This window comes from Mustelus asterias, chromosome 21 (genome assembly GCF_964213995.1).
Source record: "Mustelus asterias chromosome 21, sMusAst1.hap1.1, whole genome shotgun sequence".
Classification (NCBI taxonomy): Eukaryota; Metazoa; Chordata; class Chondrichthyes; order Carcharhiniformes; family Triakidae; genus Mustelus; species Mustelus asterias.
In genome coordinates, this window is record NC_135821.1 from 5934472 (window position 1) to 5950490 (window position 16019).

The 16019-nt window shown below is 48.8% G+C and overlaps 1 protein-coding gene across 3 annotated transcripts in view; it reads left to right on the forward strand.

Annotated features, from left to right (window-relative positions):
- Positions 1–12939, forward strand: part of irf3 (interferon regulatory factor 3) — a 31355-nt gene extending 18416 nt beyond the window's left edge. For all 3 annotated transcript variants that reach the window (XM_078237288.1, XM_078237287.1, XM_078237289.1), the window contains exons 5-9: positions 1471–1522; positions 3205–3441; positions 7150–7518; positions 8628–8749; positions 11280–12939. In XM_078237288.1, coding sequence (XP_078093414.1) covers positions 1471–1522; positions 3205–3441; positions 7150–7518; positions 8628–8749; positions 11280–11432 — 933 coding nt within the window. In that variant the 3' untranslated portion in view covers positions 11433–12939. The remainder of the gene's footprint in view (positions 1–1470; positions 1523–3204; positions 3442–7149; positions 7519–8627; positions 8750–11279) is intronic.
- Positions 12940–16019: the final 3080 nt, after the last annotated feature.

Here is a 16019-nt window from a genome sequence, read left to right on the forward strand (position 1 = left end):
CCCATCCATTGACTCTGTCTACACTTCCCGCTGCCTCGGCAAAGCAGCCAACATAATCAAGGACCCCACGCACCCCGGACATTCTCTCTTCCACCTTCTTCCGTCGGGAAAAAGATACAAAAGTCTGAGGTCACGTACCAACCGACTCAAGAACAGCTTCTTCCCTGCTCCCATCAGACTTTTGCTCTACACCCTAGCTATCCCTAGCATTCTGCGCCCTCCCCTTTCCTTCTCCCCATATGGACTCTATGAATGGTATGCTTTGTCTGTATAGTGCGCAAGAAACAATACTTTTCACTGATTTGATTTTGATTTGATTTATTGTCACATGTATTTGTATACAGTGAAAAGTATTGTTTCTTGCACGCTATACAGACAAAGCACACTGTTCATAGAGTACAAAGGGGAGAAGGAAAGGAGAGAGCGCAGAATGTAGGGTGTAGAGAAAGATCAACTTAATATAAGGTAGGTCCATTCAAAAGTCTGATGGCAGCAGGGAAGAAGCTGTTCCTGAGTCGGTTGGTACGTGACCTCAGGCTTTTGTATCTTTTTCATAGAATCATAGAAACCCTACAGTGCAGAAGGAGGCCATTCGGCCCATCGAGTCTGCACCGACCACAATCCCACCCAGGCCCTTCCCGCTAATCCCTTTTTTTTAACCCGCTAATTTTACCCGCTAATCCCTCTAACCTACGCATCCCAGGACTCTAAGGGGCAATTTTTAACCTGGCCAATCAACCTAACCCGCACATCTTTGGACTGTGGGAGGAAACCGGAGCACCCGGAGGAAACCCACGCAGACACGAGGAGAATGCGCAAACTCCACACAGACAGTGACCCGAGCCGGGAATCGAACCCGGGACCCTGGAGCTGTGAAGCAGCAGTGCTAACCACTGTGCTACCGTGCCGCCCCAGATGGAAGAAGGTGGAAGAGAGAATGTCCGGGGTGCGAGGGGTCCTTGATTCTGCTGGCTGCTTTGCCGAGGCAGTGGGAAGTGTAGACAGAGTCAATGGATGGGAGGCTGGTTTGCGTGATGGATTGGGCTACATTCACGACCTTTTGGAGTTTCTTGTGGTCTTGGGCAGAGCAGGAGCCATACCAAGCTGTGATACAGCCAGAAAGAATGCTTTCTATGGTGCATCTGTAAAAGTTGGTGAGAATCGGAGCTGACATGCCAAATTTCCTTAGTCTTCTGAGAAAGTTGGTGGGGCTTTCTTAACTATAGTGTCGGCATGGGGGGGACCAGGACAGGTTGTTGGTGATCTGGACAGCTAAAAACTTGAAGCTCTCGACCATTTCTACTTTGTCCCCGTTGATGTAGCCAGGAGTACACACTGAATCCCAATACGTGTGGCAATAGTGAACCAGATCAAGGGAGAAGTTTATCACAGTTGCGATTGGAATTGTGTTTGTATCTTGTGTTCCCTATACTTTGACCTGTGGAGTAATCATCTCACATCTTCCAACAGGAGACGCTAGCAAGCACCTTGAACAGCATGATGATATTTGACCCACCACCAGGTACATGATGCTGTTATTTTCTCCCCTCCTACCTCGGGGGCACCAAAGCTTGGCCTAGGCCTCTCTTTGCCAAACACACCCCCCCCCCATCAAAGAATCGCTCGCTAGTGGATTTTTACCGTTCTACCCTAAGGGGACTGAGAGTAATCCAAGCACCCGCGCCCCCCAACTCCCAAGAGTTGGGTGGTAGGCCAGAAATGACAGAAACTAATCTGAGGCCTACTCGACAGTCCACTGGGCAGCCTGCTGGGCGAGGGAAGAGAGGCCCGAGGTGTTGGGCAAACTGTCCTCATTCATGACCAATAATTGGTCTGCATCTTCTCTAATGGTTACGAATGACCTTTTGCCCTCTCTCAGTCAATAAGTAGCGCTCCCCTCTCAGGCACAGAAGGTCAGGGGGTCAATTCCCACTCCTGACTCTTGAGCCCTGTTGATGGACAGGGCGATCGGTCGATCTGGAGGATTGTGAGTGAGGAGGGTGGACGCTTGGGATTTTAATTTTTGGTTCATCAGTCCAGAAGATATAGGAGCAGAATTAGGCCATTCAGCCCATCGAGTCTGCTCCGCCATTCGATCATGGCTGATATGCTCCTCATCCCCATTTTCCCGCCTTCTCCCCATAACCCTTCAACCCATTCCCAATTAAAAATCTGTCTAACTCCTCCTTAAATTTACTCACTATCCCAGCATCCACCGCACTTTGGGGGAGCGAATTCCACAGATTCACAACCCTTTGGGAGAAGTAGTTTCTCCTCAACTCTGTTTTAAATTTGCTGCCCCTTATCCTAAGACTATGACCTCTCGGCCTAGAATGCCCCACAAGAGGAAGCATCCGCTCCACGTCTACTTTATCCATACCTTTTATCATCTTGTATCCCTCAATTTGATCTCCCCTCATTCTTCTAAATTCCAGAGAGTATGGGCCTAAACTGTTCAATCTCTCTTCATACGGCAAACCCCTCACCTCTGGAATCAATCTAGTGAACCGCCTCTGAACTGCCTCCAATGCCACTGCATCTTCCCTCCAATACGGGGTCCAAAACTGTGCACAATGCTCCAGGTGTGGCCTCACCATTGCCTTGTATAGTTGCAACAATACTTCCTTACTTTTATATTCTATTCCTTAAGCAATAAATGCAACCCTCGCCCTGAAATGCAGTGCCTTGGGGTGGCAGAGGTTAAAAAACAGGCTCTTGGTGAGGGTTGGGTGCTCTGCGGAGAAAGACTTCCGATTGACAACCATGACATTGCAAGTTCCGCCTTCAACATATTACACTGGCTTCCATTCCAGTTTGACTGAGTTTCCCAGTTGGCAGGTGGCCCACTCACTTGAGCATTCAGTCCAGGGTAATGTAGCCCTTTGACCTGTCTGCCCTTTGACCTGTCTGCCCTTTGACCTGTCTGGCTGTGTGGGGGCGGCGGGGGGGGGGGGGGGGGGGGGGCATCTTTCTGTGAGGCCCAACTGCCCTCTCTGAATGGAGCAGCCAATCAGATCAGGATTCAGTGCCCGGGTGTCCAATTTGGGGCATTGTAATTCTACCACAGAGCGTCCTCTGGATTTGGGCTCAGGTATTGGACTCTCACCTCTCACCCCCACCCCCCGTAGCCTCACACCAGGTGGGATAGCATCAAGAGGGGGGATTCCTGTCTAAATCGCTCTAACAATGTCTCTCTGGTTTCAGAGTACGGCGCACACGGCTCCCTGATGGAGACATTCATGCCTTTCAGCCCTCCCTGCTACACTCCAGACTACGCTGAGTCTCCACACTGTCTGAGTCAAGCACATCCCGCCCTCCCTGGTGCGTGTGAGGGTGCTGCTTACGCGATGCCTCCTCCAGTCGGAGATTCCAACATCGAGATGCCAAATGTTGGCGCCTTCCAAACACAAATGAGTGAATTTGTGCCAAATGGCGAACTTGGTTAGTGTTGACTTTATGACCTTTTATCCTCTCCTTCGCCTGTGTTTAAGACAGTGGTTCCCAAACTTTTTTTCACTGGGCCGCACTTTCGGAATAAAAATTTGCTCGCGCCACACCAAATTTTTTATTGATAAGAAATACATTCAAAAACAACTAGCAGTGCTTGATTCATAACATAGAACACAACTGCTTTATAATATGATCATGGGACATCCAGAAAGTAGAAAACAATGCTTGTTTAAACCATGTTTAAATGTTTCTTTGTCCTTGAATCTTCCCGCCACACTTGCCATCCTCTCTCGCCGCACCAGTGTGGCGCGCCGCGCCCTTTGGGAACCACTGGTTTAAACCATTCTCCCCCGCCCCTCCCCGCCCCTCTACTCCCCCCGCCCTGTTCTCCCCCCACCCCCACTCTTTGAATGCTCGGCAAATTTGACCCCGAGTCCTAGACTCCCCAGCCAATGGGAATGGTTTCTCTCCATCGCTCCTGTTCAGCCCGGTGACCTGTACGAAACAATTTGCGAATCATTAACGCTGGCGCAACGTAACAGAACGTACCTCATTGGCTGGAAAGCACTTCGGAACTTTGTAAAAGACACTGAAGAAATTGAAGTTCCTCCTTCAATGACTCTCTCCGAAGAGTCTATTTATTTATTAGTGTCACAAGTAGGCTGACATTAACACCGCAATGAAGTTACTGTGAAATTCCCCCAGTCGCCACACCCCGGCGCCTGTTCGGGGACACTGAGGGAGAATTTAGCACGGCCAATGCACCCTAACCAGCATGCCTTTCGGACTGTGGGAGGAAATCGGAGCACTCAGAGGAAACTCACGCAGACATGGGGAGAACGTGCAGACTCAGCACAGACAGTGACCCAAACCGGGAATCGAACCCGGGTCCCTGGGGCTGTGAGGCAGCAGTGCTAACCACTGTGCCACCATGCCGCTCAGAAGATGGTGCGTCAGAAGATGGTGGCTTTGCAACCTGTTTTTAGTGCATTGCTGAGGGTGGTTTTATTAAATCCCTGTTCTGTCTCTCTCTCTCTCTCAGTAAAAGGTTGCTTATGGTTGAAGAATCATAAAATAGAATCATAGAATCCCTACAGTGCAGAAGGAGGCCATTTGGCCCATTCAGCCGAGGCAAGTTACTCTGTCGGAGAGTCGGTACAGACTTGATGGGCTGAATGGCATCTTCTGTGCCATTGCAAGTTCCGCCTTCAACATATTACACTGGCTTCCATTCCAGTTTGGATCCTACGAGAGGTGATATAAACTAGCACTGTACACCCTGCAGAAGGAGGCCATTCGGCCCATCGAGCCTGCACCAACAACGAAGGATAATTTGAGTGACGTTTTCAAGACTGTTTTTAAGAACTGACAGGGTCGCTGGAGAGACACCATTTCCATTGGCTGGAAGGGTCTAGGACGAGGGGAGGGTGGGGGGGGGGGGGGGGGCGGGGGCAGAGTCTAAGAGGAGAGCCAGACCTTTCAGGAGTGAAATTAGGAAATACTTTTACACACAGAGGAGATGTTTGGGATTCTCTTCCTCACATGGACAACAGATCAATTATCAATTTGGAATCTGAGTTTGATAGATTAATCTAAAGACAATAATGAGTCGGGGGGACGGGGGGCGGGGGGTAGGGGGGACGGGGGATTCCCTGCCGTCGCCGTGCCTTGTTTCTCGTGGCGGAAGGTGGTGCACCATTGCCTAGTGGTGGGATCGTTCTGGCCAAGGGATGTGGGCTACAGAGTGGTCTCTGGACTCAGATCACAGATCAGCCGTATTCTCATTGAATGGTGGAAGGGATTGGAGGGGCCTAATGGCCTTCTCCTGTTATGTTGCTGAGCTGTGTTTGCGTTCAGGCATTGTCGCCTTCCTCTTCAGAGCAACAAAGAAAAGGACTTGCATTTGGTTAGCGCCTTTTTCTGGTTCTCGGGATGTTGCAGAGCTCATTGATTATTGTCAATGAATTGTTACGGTGGCACAGTGGTTAGCACTGGAAGAGAATATAGGGGGCATGGTTAGTAAGTTTGCAGATGACACCAAGATTGGTGGCATGGTGGACAGTGAGGAAGTTATCTCCGATTGCAGCGGGATCTTGATCAATTGGGCCAGTGGGCTGACGAATGGCAGATGGAGTTTAATTTAGACAAATGCGAGGTGATGCATTTTGGTAGATTGAACCAGGGCAGGACTTACTCAGTTAATGGTAGGGTGTTGGGGAGAGTTACAGAACAAAGGGATCTAGGGGTACATGTTCATAGCTCCTTGAAAGTGGAGTCACAGGTGGACAGAGTGGTGAAGAAGGCATTCGGCATGCTTGGTTTCATCGGTCAGAACATTGAATACAGGAGTTGGGACGTCTTGTTGAAGTTGTACAAGACATTGGTAAGGCCACACTTGGAATACTGTGTACAGTTCTGGTCACCCTATTATAGAAAGGATATTATTAAACTAGAAAGAGTGCCGAAAAGATTTACTAAGATGCTACCGAGGCTTGATGGATTGAGTTATAAGGAGAGGCTGAAAAGACTGGGACTTTTTTTCTCTGGAATGTAGGAGGCTGAGGGCTGACCTGATAGAGGTCTATAAAATAATGAGGGGCATAGATCAGCTAGATAGTCAATATCTTTTCCCAAAGGTAGGGGAGTCTAAAACTAGAGGGCATAGGTTTAAGGTGAGAGGGGAGAGATACAAAAGTGTCCAGAGGGGCAATTTTTTCACACAGAGGGTGGTGAGTGTCTGGAACAAGCTGCCAGAGGTAGTAGTAGAGGCGGGTACAATTTTCTCTTTTATAAAGCATTTAGATAGTTACATGGGTACGATGGGTATAGAGGGATATGGGACAAATGCAGGCAATTGGGATTCGCTTCGGGGTTTAAAAAAAAAAGGGCGGCATGGACAAGTTGGGCCAAAGGGCCTGTTTCCATGCTGTAAACCTCTGTGACTCTATGCTGCCTCACAGTGCAGGGGACTCGGGTTTGATTCCTGGCTTGGGTCACTGTCTGTGTGGAGTTTGCACATTCTCCCCGTGTCTGCGTGGGTTTTCTCCGGGTGCTCCGGTTTCCTCCCACAGTCCCTCCCACAGACATGCTGGTTACGTGCATTGGCCGTGCTAAATTCTCCCTCAGTGTACCCGAACAGGCGCCGGAGTGTGGTATTTTCACAGTAACTCCATTGCAGTGTCAATGTAAGCTTACTTGTGGCACTAATAAATAAACTTTAAACCTTTGCCTTGGAGCAGCCGTTGAGTACATAGTACGAGATGGATGAGCTGTTTCTGATGAGGTAGGTTGAAGAATGTATTGGCCAGGGCATAACCTCAGGCTAAAGGGACGATCCTTTAAAACAGAGATGAGGAGGAATTTCTTCAGCCAGAGAGTGGTGAATCTGTGGAACTCTTTGCCACAGAAGGCTGTGGAGGCCAGGTCACTGAGTGTCTTTAAGACAGAGATAGAAAAGTTCTTGATTAATAAGGGGGTCAGGGGTTATGGGGAAAAGAATCGGGATGAGAAAAGTATGAGTCATGATTGAATGGCGGAGCAGATGGGCCGAGTGGCCTAATTCTGCTCCTATGCCTTATGGTCTTATAGTCTAAGACACACTGACGTTGACTATTGGAGGTGAAATGAGATGCATCAATTCCAGGGCCCATCTGAAAAGAGTCGCTGTTCACACAGCTGCACCCGCTTGTGTGTCCGCAGTTACAGAGTTTGAGGTGAAGATTTTCTATCGCAGCAAGTTGGTGCAGGAGCAGGTCGTGACAAACCACTCTGGCTTCCGGCTCTGCTACAACTCAGCCGCTGCCTGCCCCTACCTTCAGGACCTTCAGTTCCCAGACCCCTCCAGCACCCGGATCATCGACCAGCAGCAGATCAAATATACCAACCGGCTGCTGGACCGCATGGAGCAAGGGATGATCGTGGAGGTGCAGGACACACGGATCTGCGCTCGCAGACTTGGCAGCTGCAAAGGCTTCTGGTCGATGATGGAATACCCCACCGGTTCCGAACCTCAGCAGATTTCCAGCCGGGAATTCACCACCCTCTGCGACCTGCGGCAACTTGTTCGAGGTGAGTGACGGGCCGAGGGTTCGATGCAACACAGTTGACAGTAACGTCCAGACACACAATCATTTTATGACCTTGCTCAAGTGAGGCTCGTAAAATCCCGCCCGAGGCCAACGGAGAATTCTGTTCTGCGAGCCTCACTTGCCCCAGAATCGGGGCGGGAGTGGTGGTAAAATTCCGGCTATAGAATCCCTACCCTTAAATGACGGGACCACATTAGCTATCCTCCAATCCTCTGGGACCTCACCTGTGTCCAGTGACGAGACAAAGATTTGCGTCAGAGGCCCAGCGATTTCATCTCTCGTCTCCCTGAGCAGCCTTGGATAGATTCCATTAGGCCCTGGGGATTTGTCAGTCTTTATGTTCTCTAACAAACCTAACACTTCCTCCCTTGTAATGGAGATTTTCTCCAACGGTTCAACACTCCCCTCCGAGACACTCCCAGTCAACACATCCCTCTCCTTTGTGAATACCGACGCAAAGTATTCATTTAGGATCTCCCCTACTTCTTTGGGCTCCAAGCATAATTCCCCACTTTTGTCCCTGAGAGGTCCAATTTTTTCCCTGACAACCCTTTTGTTCCTAACGTATGAATAAAATGCCTTGGGATTCTCCTTAATCCTGTCTGCCAAGGACATTTCGTGACCCCTTTTTGCCCTTCTAATTCCCCGTTTGAGTTCTTTCCTACTTTCTTTGTACTCCTCCAGAGCTCCCTCCGTTTTTAGCTGCCTGGACCTAACATACGCCTCTCTTTTCTTTTTGACCAGTCCCTCAATTTCCCTGGTTATCCACGGTTCTTGAATCCTACCCTTCCTATCCTTCTTTTATACAGGCACATGCCTGTCCTGTAGCCCTAACAACTGTTCCTTAAAAGATTCCCACATGCCAGATGTGGATTTACCCTCAAACAGCCTCTCCCAATCAAGAGCTGCCAATTTCTGCCTAATCCCACTAAAGTTAGCCTTCCCCCAATCCATTGTGGTCGGTGCAGACTCGATGGGCCGAATGGCCTCCTTCTGCACTGTAGGGTTTCTATGTTTCTATTCTAAACCTTGCTCCACAGAGATACATGTTCACAGGGTACTGTAAATATTCTAAACCTTCCTCCACAGAAATACAGGACTTCCTGGTCAGTGGTGGTCCCTCTCCCCTCTTATCGATTTGGATCTGCTGTGGGGAGCTCTGGCCAGATCCTGACCATAAACCCTGGACTAAAAAGATGATCATGGTTCAGGTAAGGCCAAACTTGTGGTAATGTCAGAGTGAGGCACAAAAGTTCACACCTCTTGTTTTCATCCCGGCCCCACTGCCCTCAGGGAACATTCCAGTGACTATCGCCACTAGAAACCTCCCCAGGACCTGCATTTCATTTCTCCACGCTGCCCACAAAACCTACATAACCTATTTGGATGGATACATGGATGGAAAAGATACAGAGGGATATGGGCCAAACACAGTTGAGGAAACCTGATTGGCATGGACAGGTTGGGCTGAATGGCCTCCATCCATGCTGCATATCTCTATGATTCTATTTGTATGGGATTTGTAATAAGTAAGGAAGCTGGAAAGGAACAGTGTTTGATTCACAAAGCAAAAGTCAGACCACAAGCCCGTGGTACATGTACACAAGTCCCATCCGGGATGATAGATTAATGGACCCACTCAGGGGCCTGCTTTATAAAAGGCTCGGGATACGACTTCCAACTGTTTAGGGAATTACCCATCACCCACAGGAGCTCATAATTCACAAGTCCCGTTGGGAGGTCAATCAGGGATTCCCCATGTAGGTCCTGGGGGTTATCCCAGGATTAGCAGTGACAGCAGGCCATTCAGCCCCTCTAGCCTGTTCTGTCATTCGGTTAGCTGATCTGTTCCTCAAATCTGACCTTTGCTCCGTACCCCTCGATAGCTATTTTTGTTGGGTAAGGGTGTGTGAAGTGCTATTCGAAAGGTGCTATGTAAATGCAAACAGTGATTACTGAGACCAAGACAGAAAGTGCTGGAGAAACCTAGCAGGTCTGACAGCATCCGTGGAGAGAGAATAGAACCAGGAACTCGAAACCTTGGCTCTATTCCCTCCCCACAGGCGCTGTCAGAACCTGCTGAGATTTTCCAGCATTTTCTGATTTTGTTTCAGATTCCAGCATCTGAAGTATTTTGCTTTTATCTCAAGTGGTCCCTGAGACCTGCCATTGTGGAAATTAAGTTACAACAACTATGGCGGGTGGCTCCATCAACCAAGGCAGACAAGGCCTCGTTGAAGGTGAGCGGTTGCATATTCAGGAAAGAGACTAATCTAACCTTGTGTCAGTTTCATAAACACTGCATTCCCGGCTTTGGCCACAGGGTGAAACAAAGACAAGTTACCATGGGAAATACAAGAAAAAACAAGATATGGTGACATATTATGCTAATGAAGAAGATGGTTTTCGATTGGATAAGAAAGGGCAAAAAGCTATGCTATGATTGGTGGACTATGTATGCAAATGAAGGATTAGGAAGTTGCTCGATTCTCATTTGCTGTAATTAACCATACTGTGAATTATCTGCATGAATCAACAGAACATCGAAGTGAAATTCACTGTGTCTATTCTCCTTGCGAGCCGGTAATTAAAGTTTAGGAGATTAGGTACCCACTATGCATTAATCCTCAACACCAGCCTTAACTTCTTGAACATAAGCGCTGTGGCAGCAACTCTCTCAATTCCCTGTGTCTGTACTAATGGGGGCGGCACGGCGGCACAGTGGTTCGCACTGCTGCCTCACAGCACCAGCGACTTGGGTTTGATTTGCAGCTTGGGTCACTGTCTGTGTGGAGTTTGCACATTCTCCCCGTGTCTGCGTGGGTTTCCTCCGGGTGCTCCGGTTTCCTCTCACAGTCCGGAAGACATGCTGGTTAGGGTGGATTGGCCGTGCTAAATTCTCCCTCAGTGTACCCGAACAGGCGCCGGAGAGTGGCGACTAGGGGATTTTCACAGTAACTTCATTGCAGTGTTAATGTAAGCCTACTTGTGACACTAATAAATAAACTTATTAGCTATGAGGACAGGTTGGATAAACTCGGTTTGTTCTCACTGGAGTGACGGAGGTTGGGGGGAGACCTGATCGAGGTTTATAAGATTATGAGTGGCATGGACAGAGTGGATAGTCAGATGCTCTTCCCTAGGGTAGAAAAGTCAAGTACTAGGGGACATAGGTGTAAGGTGCGTGGGGAAAAGTTTAGAGGAGATGTGCAAGAACATAAGAACTAGGAGCAGGAGTAGGCCATCTGGCCCCTCGAGCCTGTTCCGCCATTCAATAAGATCATGGCTGATCTTTCCGTGGACTCAGCTCCACTTACCCGCCCGCTCACCGTAACCCTTAATTCCTTTACTGTTCAAAAACTTATTTATCCTGGCCATAAAAGCATTCAATGAGGAAGCCTCAACTGCTTCACTGGGCAGGGAATTCCACAGATTCACAACCCTTCGTGTGAAGAAGTTCTTCCTCAACTCAGTGAGGCAAGTTGTTTACACAGAGGGTGGTGAATGTCTGGAACGCGCTGCCCAGGGAGGTGGTCGGAGTGGGTACGATAGCGGCATTTAAGGGGCAACTAGACTAATACAGGAATAGGATGGGAATGGAATGATACGGACTCTGTAAGCGCATACGGTTTTAATTTAGGCAGACATCATGGTCAGCGCAGGCTTGGAGGGCCGAAGGGTCTGTTCCTGTGCTCTACTGTTCTTTGTTCTTTGTAATGTCTTCTCTCCTCCCTCATCCAGGTGACGCCTGTAGCCTTCAAGATATTACATGAGCTAGCACTCGGAGTGGGGGCCTCCTCTCTGCAGAGTGAGACGGTGGATCTACAGCTTTCCGACACTCTGTCCTCCTCCAGCTTCCTCTCCATTCTGGAGCCGTTCATGGATGTCAACTAGATGAGGGCTGCCGCACCCCGGGCGACTTGCCGGCCGGTGACTCCATACTTGCCCTGTCGGTGGTCACAATCTGAACAATTAATCTGGATGGGCAACGCAGAGAGCGTGGGTTCAAATCCCACCATGGCGGGGGGTGGGGGGGGGGGGGGGGATTTAAAATCGGAAAAGAAATGATCCGCAACTGATAAAAACAGATTGCGAAGCTCTCAGATTGTTAGGAAGACCCTCTCGATTCATTCTTGTTGTCATAACATAAGAACTGGGAGCAGGAGTAGGCCATTCTGCCCCTCAAGTCTGCTCCGCCTTTCAGTACAATTATTATGGGTGGCACAAAAGTTAGCACTGCTGCCTCACAGCGCCAGGGACCCGGGTTCGATTCCCAGTTTGGGGTCACTGTCTGTGTGGAGTCTGTACGTTCTCCCCGTGTCTGCCTAGGTTTCCTCCGGGTGCTCCGGTTTCCTCCCACACTCCAAAGATGTCGCCTTAAGTAGATTGGCCGTGCTAAATTGCCCCTTAGTGTCCAAAGATGTTACCTTAAGTGGATTGGCCATGCTAAATTAGTGTCCAAAGATGTGCGGGTTAGGTGGATTGGCCATACTAAATTGCCCCTTAGTGTCCAAAGATGTCATCTTTAGTGGATTGGCTATGCTAAATTGCCCCTTAGTGTCCAAAGATGTGCGAGTTAGGTGGATTGGCTATGCTAAATTGCCCCTTAGTGTCCAAAGATGTCATCTTAAGTGGATTGGCCATGCTAAATTGCCCCTTAGTGTCCAAAGATGTGCGGGTTAGGTGGATTGGCTATGCTAAAGTGCCCCTGAGTGTCCAAAGATGTCATCTTTAGTGGATTGGCTATGCTAAATTGCCCCTTAGTGTCCAAAGATATGTAGGTTAGGTGGATTGGCCGTGCTAAATTGCCCCTTAGTGTCCAAAGATGTGCGGGTTAGGTGGATTGGCCATGCTAAATTGCCCTTTAGTGTCCAAAGATGTGCAAGTTAGGTGGATTGGCCATGCGAAATTGCCCCTTATTGTCCAAAGATGTGTGGGTTAGTTGGATTGGCCATGGTAAATGTGTGGGGTTAGGGGAATGGGGAGGGGGTTGGCCCTCGGTAAGGTACTCTGTCGGAGTCAATGCAGACCCGATGGGTCGAATGGCTTCTTCTGCACTGTAGGGATTCTATGATTGCGACAATCTATCGGACAGCTGCTAACGGTATGCGAGTGCATTCCTACTTTTATTTAATATCATTGACCAGAGGCTGTCGCTGACTTACTCTGAGTGGCGAAAGGACTTGTGTTGTTTCAACTTGGAAATTTAACTGCGTGTAAGAATTTTTCACTTTGTTGCACTGTTGTGTAAAAACAATCCACGTTGAATATTGTGAAGCTGGTTACTCTCACTGTTGGTGTCACAATGAAGGATCGCACTTGAATCGGGTCACGCCCCACCTTCTCTTGACCCTGGAGCAACCTCACCAGAGATCTGTCGATGTGTTAATAAAATTTGAATTTTCTCACTGGGTGGATTCAAGTGATCTTCCTGCCAACAATTTGACCATCCCCCCTTCCCTCCTCCCCCATGTTGATTTAAGCACAGCTAACTTTCACAGATGTGTGAATCATAGAATCCCTACAGTGCAGAAGGAGGCCATTCAGCCCATTGAGTCTGCACCGACCACAATCCCACCCACTTCCTAACCCGTAATCCCACATATTTACCCTGCTAATCCCCCTGACACTAAGGGGCAATTTAGCATAGCCAACCCCCACATCTTTGGAATGTGGGAGAAAACTAGAGCACCCGGAGGAAACCCACGCAGACACGGGGGTGGGATGGGGGGGCGGGGGGCGGAATGTGCAAACTCCACACACACAGTGACCCGAAGCCGGAATTAAACCCGGGTTCCTGGCGTTGTGAGGCAGCAGCGCTAACCACTGTGCCATCCTGGCTGCAGACAGATCCTTAGACTGTTACTGGATATATTCCAAGTTACTTCTCTTTAACTCACCTCATCACAATTTCTTCCATTCCTTCCTCCCCCATGTGTTTAATGAGCACAATTTTTTTATTTATTTGTGGGACATGGGCGTCGCTGGCTGGGCCAGCATTTATTGCCCAATCCTAGTTGCCCGAGGGTAGTTGAGAGTCAACCACATTGCTGTGGCTCTGGAGTCACATGTAGGCCAGACTGGGTAAGGACGGCAGATTTCCTTCCCTAAAGGACATAAGTGAACCAGATGGGTTTTTCCGACAATCGACAATGATTTCACAGTCATGGGTAGATTCTTAATTCCAGATTGAATTCGAGTTCCACCATCTGCCGTGGCAGGATTCGAACCTTGGTCCTCACAGCTTCACCCTGGGTCTCTGGATTGCTTGTCCACTGCTAATACCACTAGGCCACTGCCTCTCTTGCCTTAACCAACGCCACCCTCTGAGAAATATATATAATCTGCAAAGCTACTGTTCAAACCTGTTTAATAGAATCTTAGAGAGTTACAGCGCTGAACGAGGCCATTCAGCCCACTGTGTTTGTGCTGTGCTTCATCCCACACTCCAGCCTTTAGCCCACAGCCCTGGAAATCCCTCTTCCTCCAGTTCCTGTCCTGTCCTCCAGCACCCTTTGAGAATTAGGGAGTCCGCTTCCGGCACTTTTCAGATCCCCAACAATTCTGAGCAAAATATATTCTCCTTATCTCCCCCTCCATCTTTATTCCAATGATTTTAAATCTGTGTTTACTCAAGAGTCACTTGTCAGAGGGAAGAATTTTTCCCACTCGATCAAAACCCCTCATCATCTACATCTTGCGATACTAATAAACAAATGGTACGCACTCGGTAACAAGGAATGATGTCCCCCAACCCCCCCCTGCCGCTTTGACACCTATCCCCCCCCCCCCCCTCCGCATCAGTGAGCAGGGGGGTGAGGGGAGTCACCCTCAGTGGGTAGGACCAGAAAAGCCCATTCAACGTTCCGGGTTGGCGATCTTCCTTCAGATCCGTAGCTTTCTCTCAATAGGTTTTTGTATGAAGGGTTACGGATCCGGGGCAGGTAGATGGTGTTAAGATACAAGTCGACCGTGATCTAATTCAATAGCAGAACAGGTTCCAGAAGCACCTATCGGACAGAGAAGGCTGACGGGGGACTGATTGAGGTGTACAAGATCCTGAGGGGTGTGGACAGGGTGAGTAGGGAGCAGCTGTTCCCCTTGGTTGGAGGGGGCAGAGTTTTAGGCTGAGGAATGGGAGATCCAGAGGGGATTTGAGAAAAGGTTTTTTCACTCAGAGGGTGGTGGGAATCTGGAATGCGCTGCCTGGGAAGGGAGTGGAGACCGGAAACCTTACAACCTTTAAAACATATTTGGACGAACTCTTGAAATATCACAACATTCCAGGATATGGGACAAGTGCAGGAAAATGGGATTAGCTTGATTTGATTTATTGTCACACGTATTGGGATACAGTGAAAAGTATTTGATTTATTATTGTCACATCTATTAGTATACGATGAAAAGTATTAACTCTTGCGTGCTATACAAAGCATACCATTCATAGAGAAGGAAAGGAGAGGGTGCAGAATGTAGTGTTACAGTCAAGAACAAAGAACAGTACAGCACAGGAAACAGGCCCTTCGGCCCTCCAAGCCTGTGCCGCTCCTTGGTCCAACTAGGCCAATCGTTTGTATCCCTCCATTCCCAGGCTGCTCATGTGACTATCCAGGTAAGTCTTAAACGATGTCAGTGTGTCTGCCTCCACCACCCTACTTGGCAGCGCATTCCAGGCACCCACCACCCTCTGTGTAAAAAACATCCCTCTAATATCTGAGTTATACTTCGCCCCTCTCACCTTGAGCCCGTGACCCCTCGTGAACGTCACTTCTGATCTGGGAAAAAGTTTCCCACCGTTCACCCTATCTATCCCCTTCATAATCTTGTACACCTCTATTAGATCTCCCCTCATTCTCTGTCTTTCCAAGGAGAACAACCCCAGTCTACCTAATCTCTCCTCATAGCTAAGACCCTCCATACCAGGCAACATCCTGGTAAACCTTCTCTGCACCCTCTCTAACGCCTCCACGTCCTTCTGGTAGTGCGGTGACCAGAACTGGACGCAGTACTCCAAATGTGGCCTAACCAGCGTTCTATACAGCTGCATCATCAGACTCCAGCTTTTATACTCTATACCCCGTCCTATAAAGGCAAGCATACCATATGCCTTCTTCACCACCTTCTCCACCTGTGTTGCCACCTTCAAGGATTTGTGGACTTGCACACCTAGGTCCCTCTGTGTTTCTATACTCCTGATGACTCTGCCATTTATTGTATAACTCCTCCCTACATTATTTCTTCCAAAATGCATCACTTCGCATTTATCCGGATTAAACTCCATCTGCCACCTCTCCGCCCAATTTTCCAGCCTATCTATATCCTGCTGTATTACCCGACAATGCTCTTCGCTATCCGCAAGTCCAGCCATCTTCGTGTCATCCGCAAACTTGTTGATTACACCAGTTACACCTTCCAAATCATTTATATATATCACAAATAGCAGAGGTCCCAGTACAGAGCCCTGCGGAACACCACTGGTCA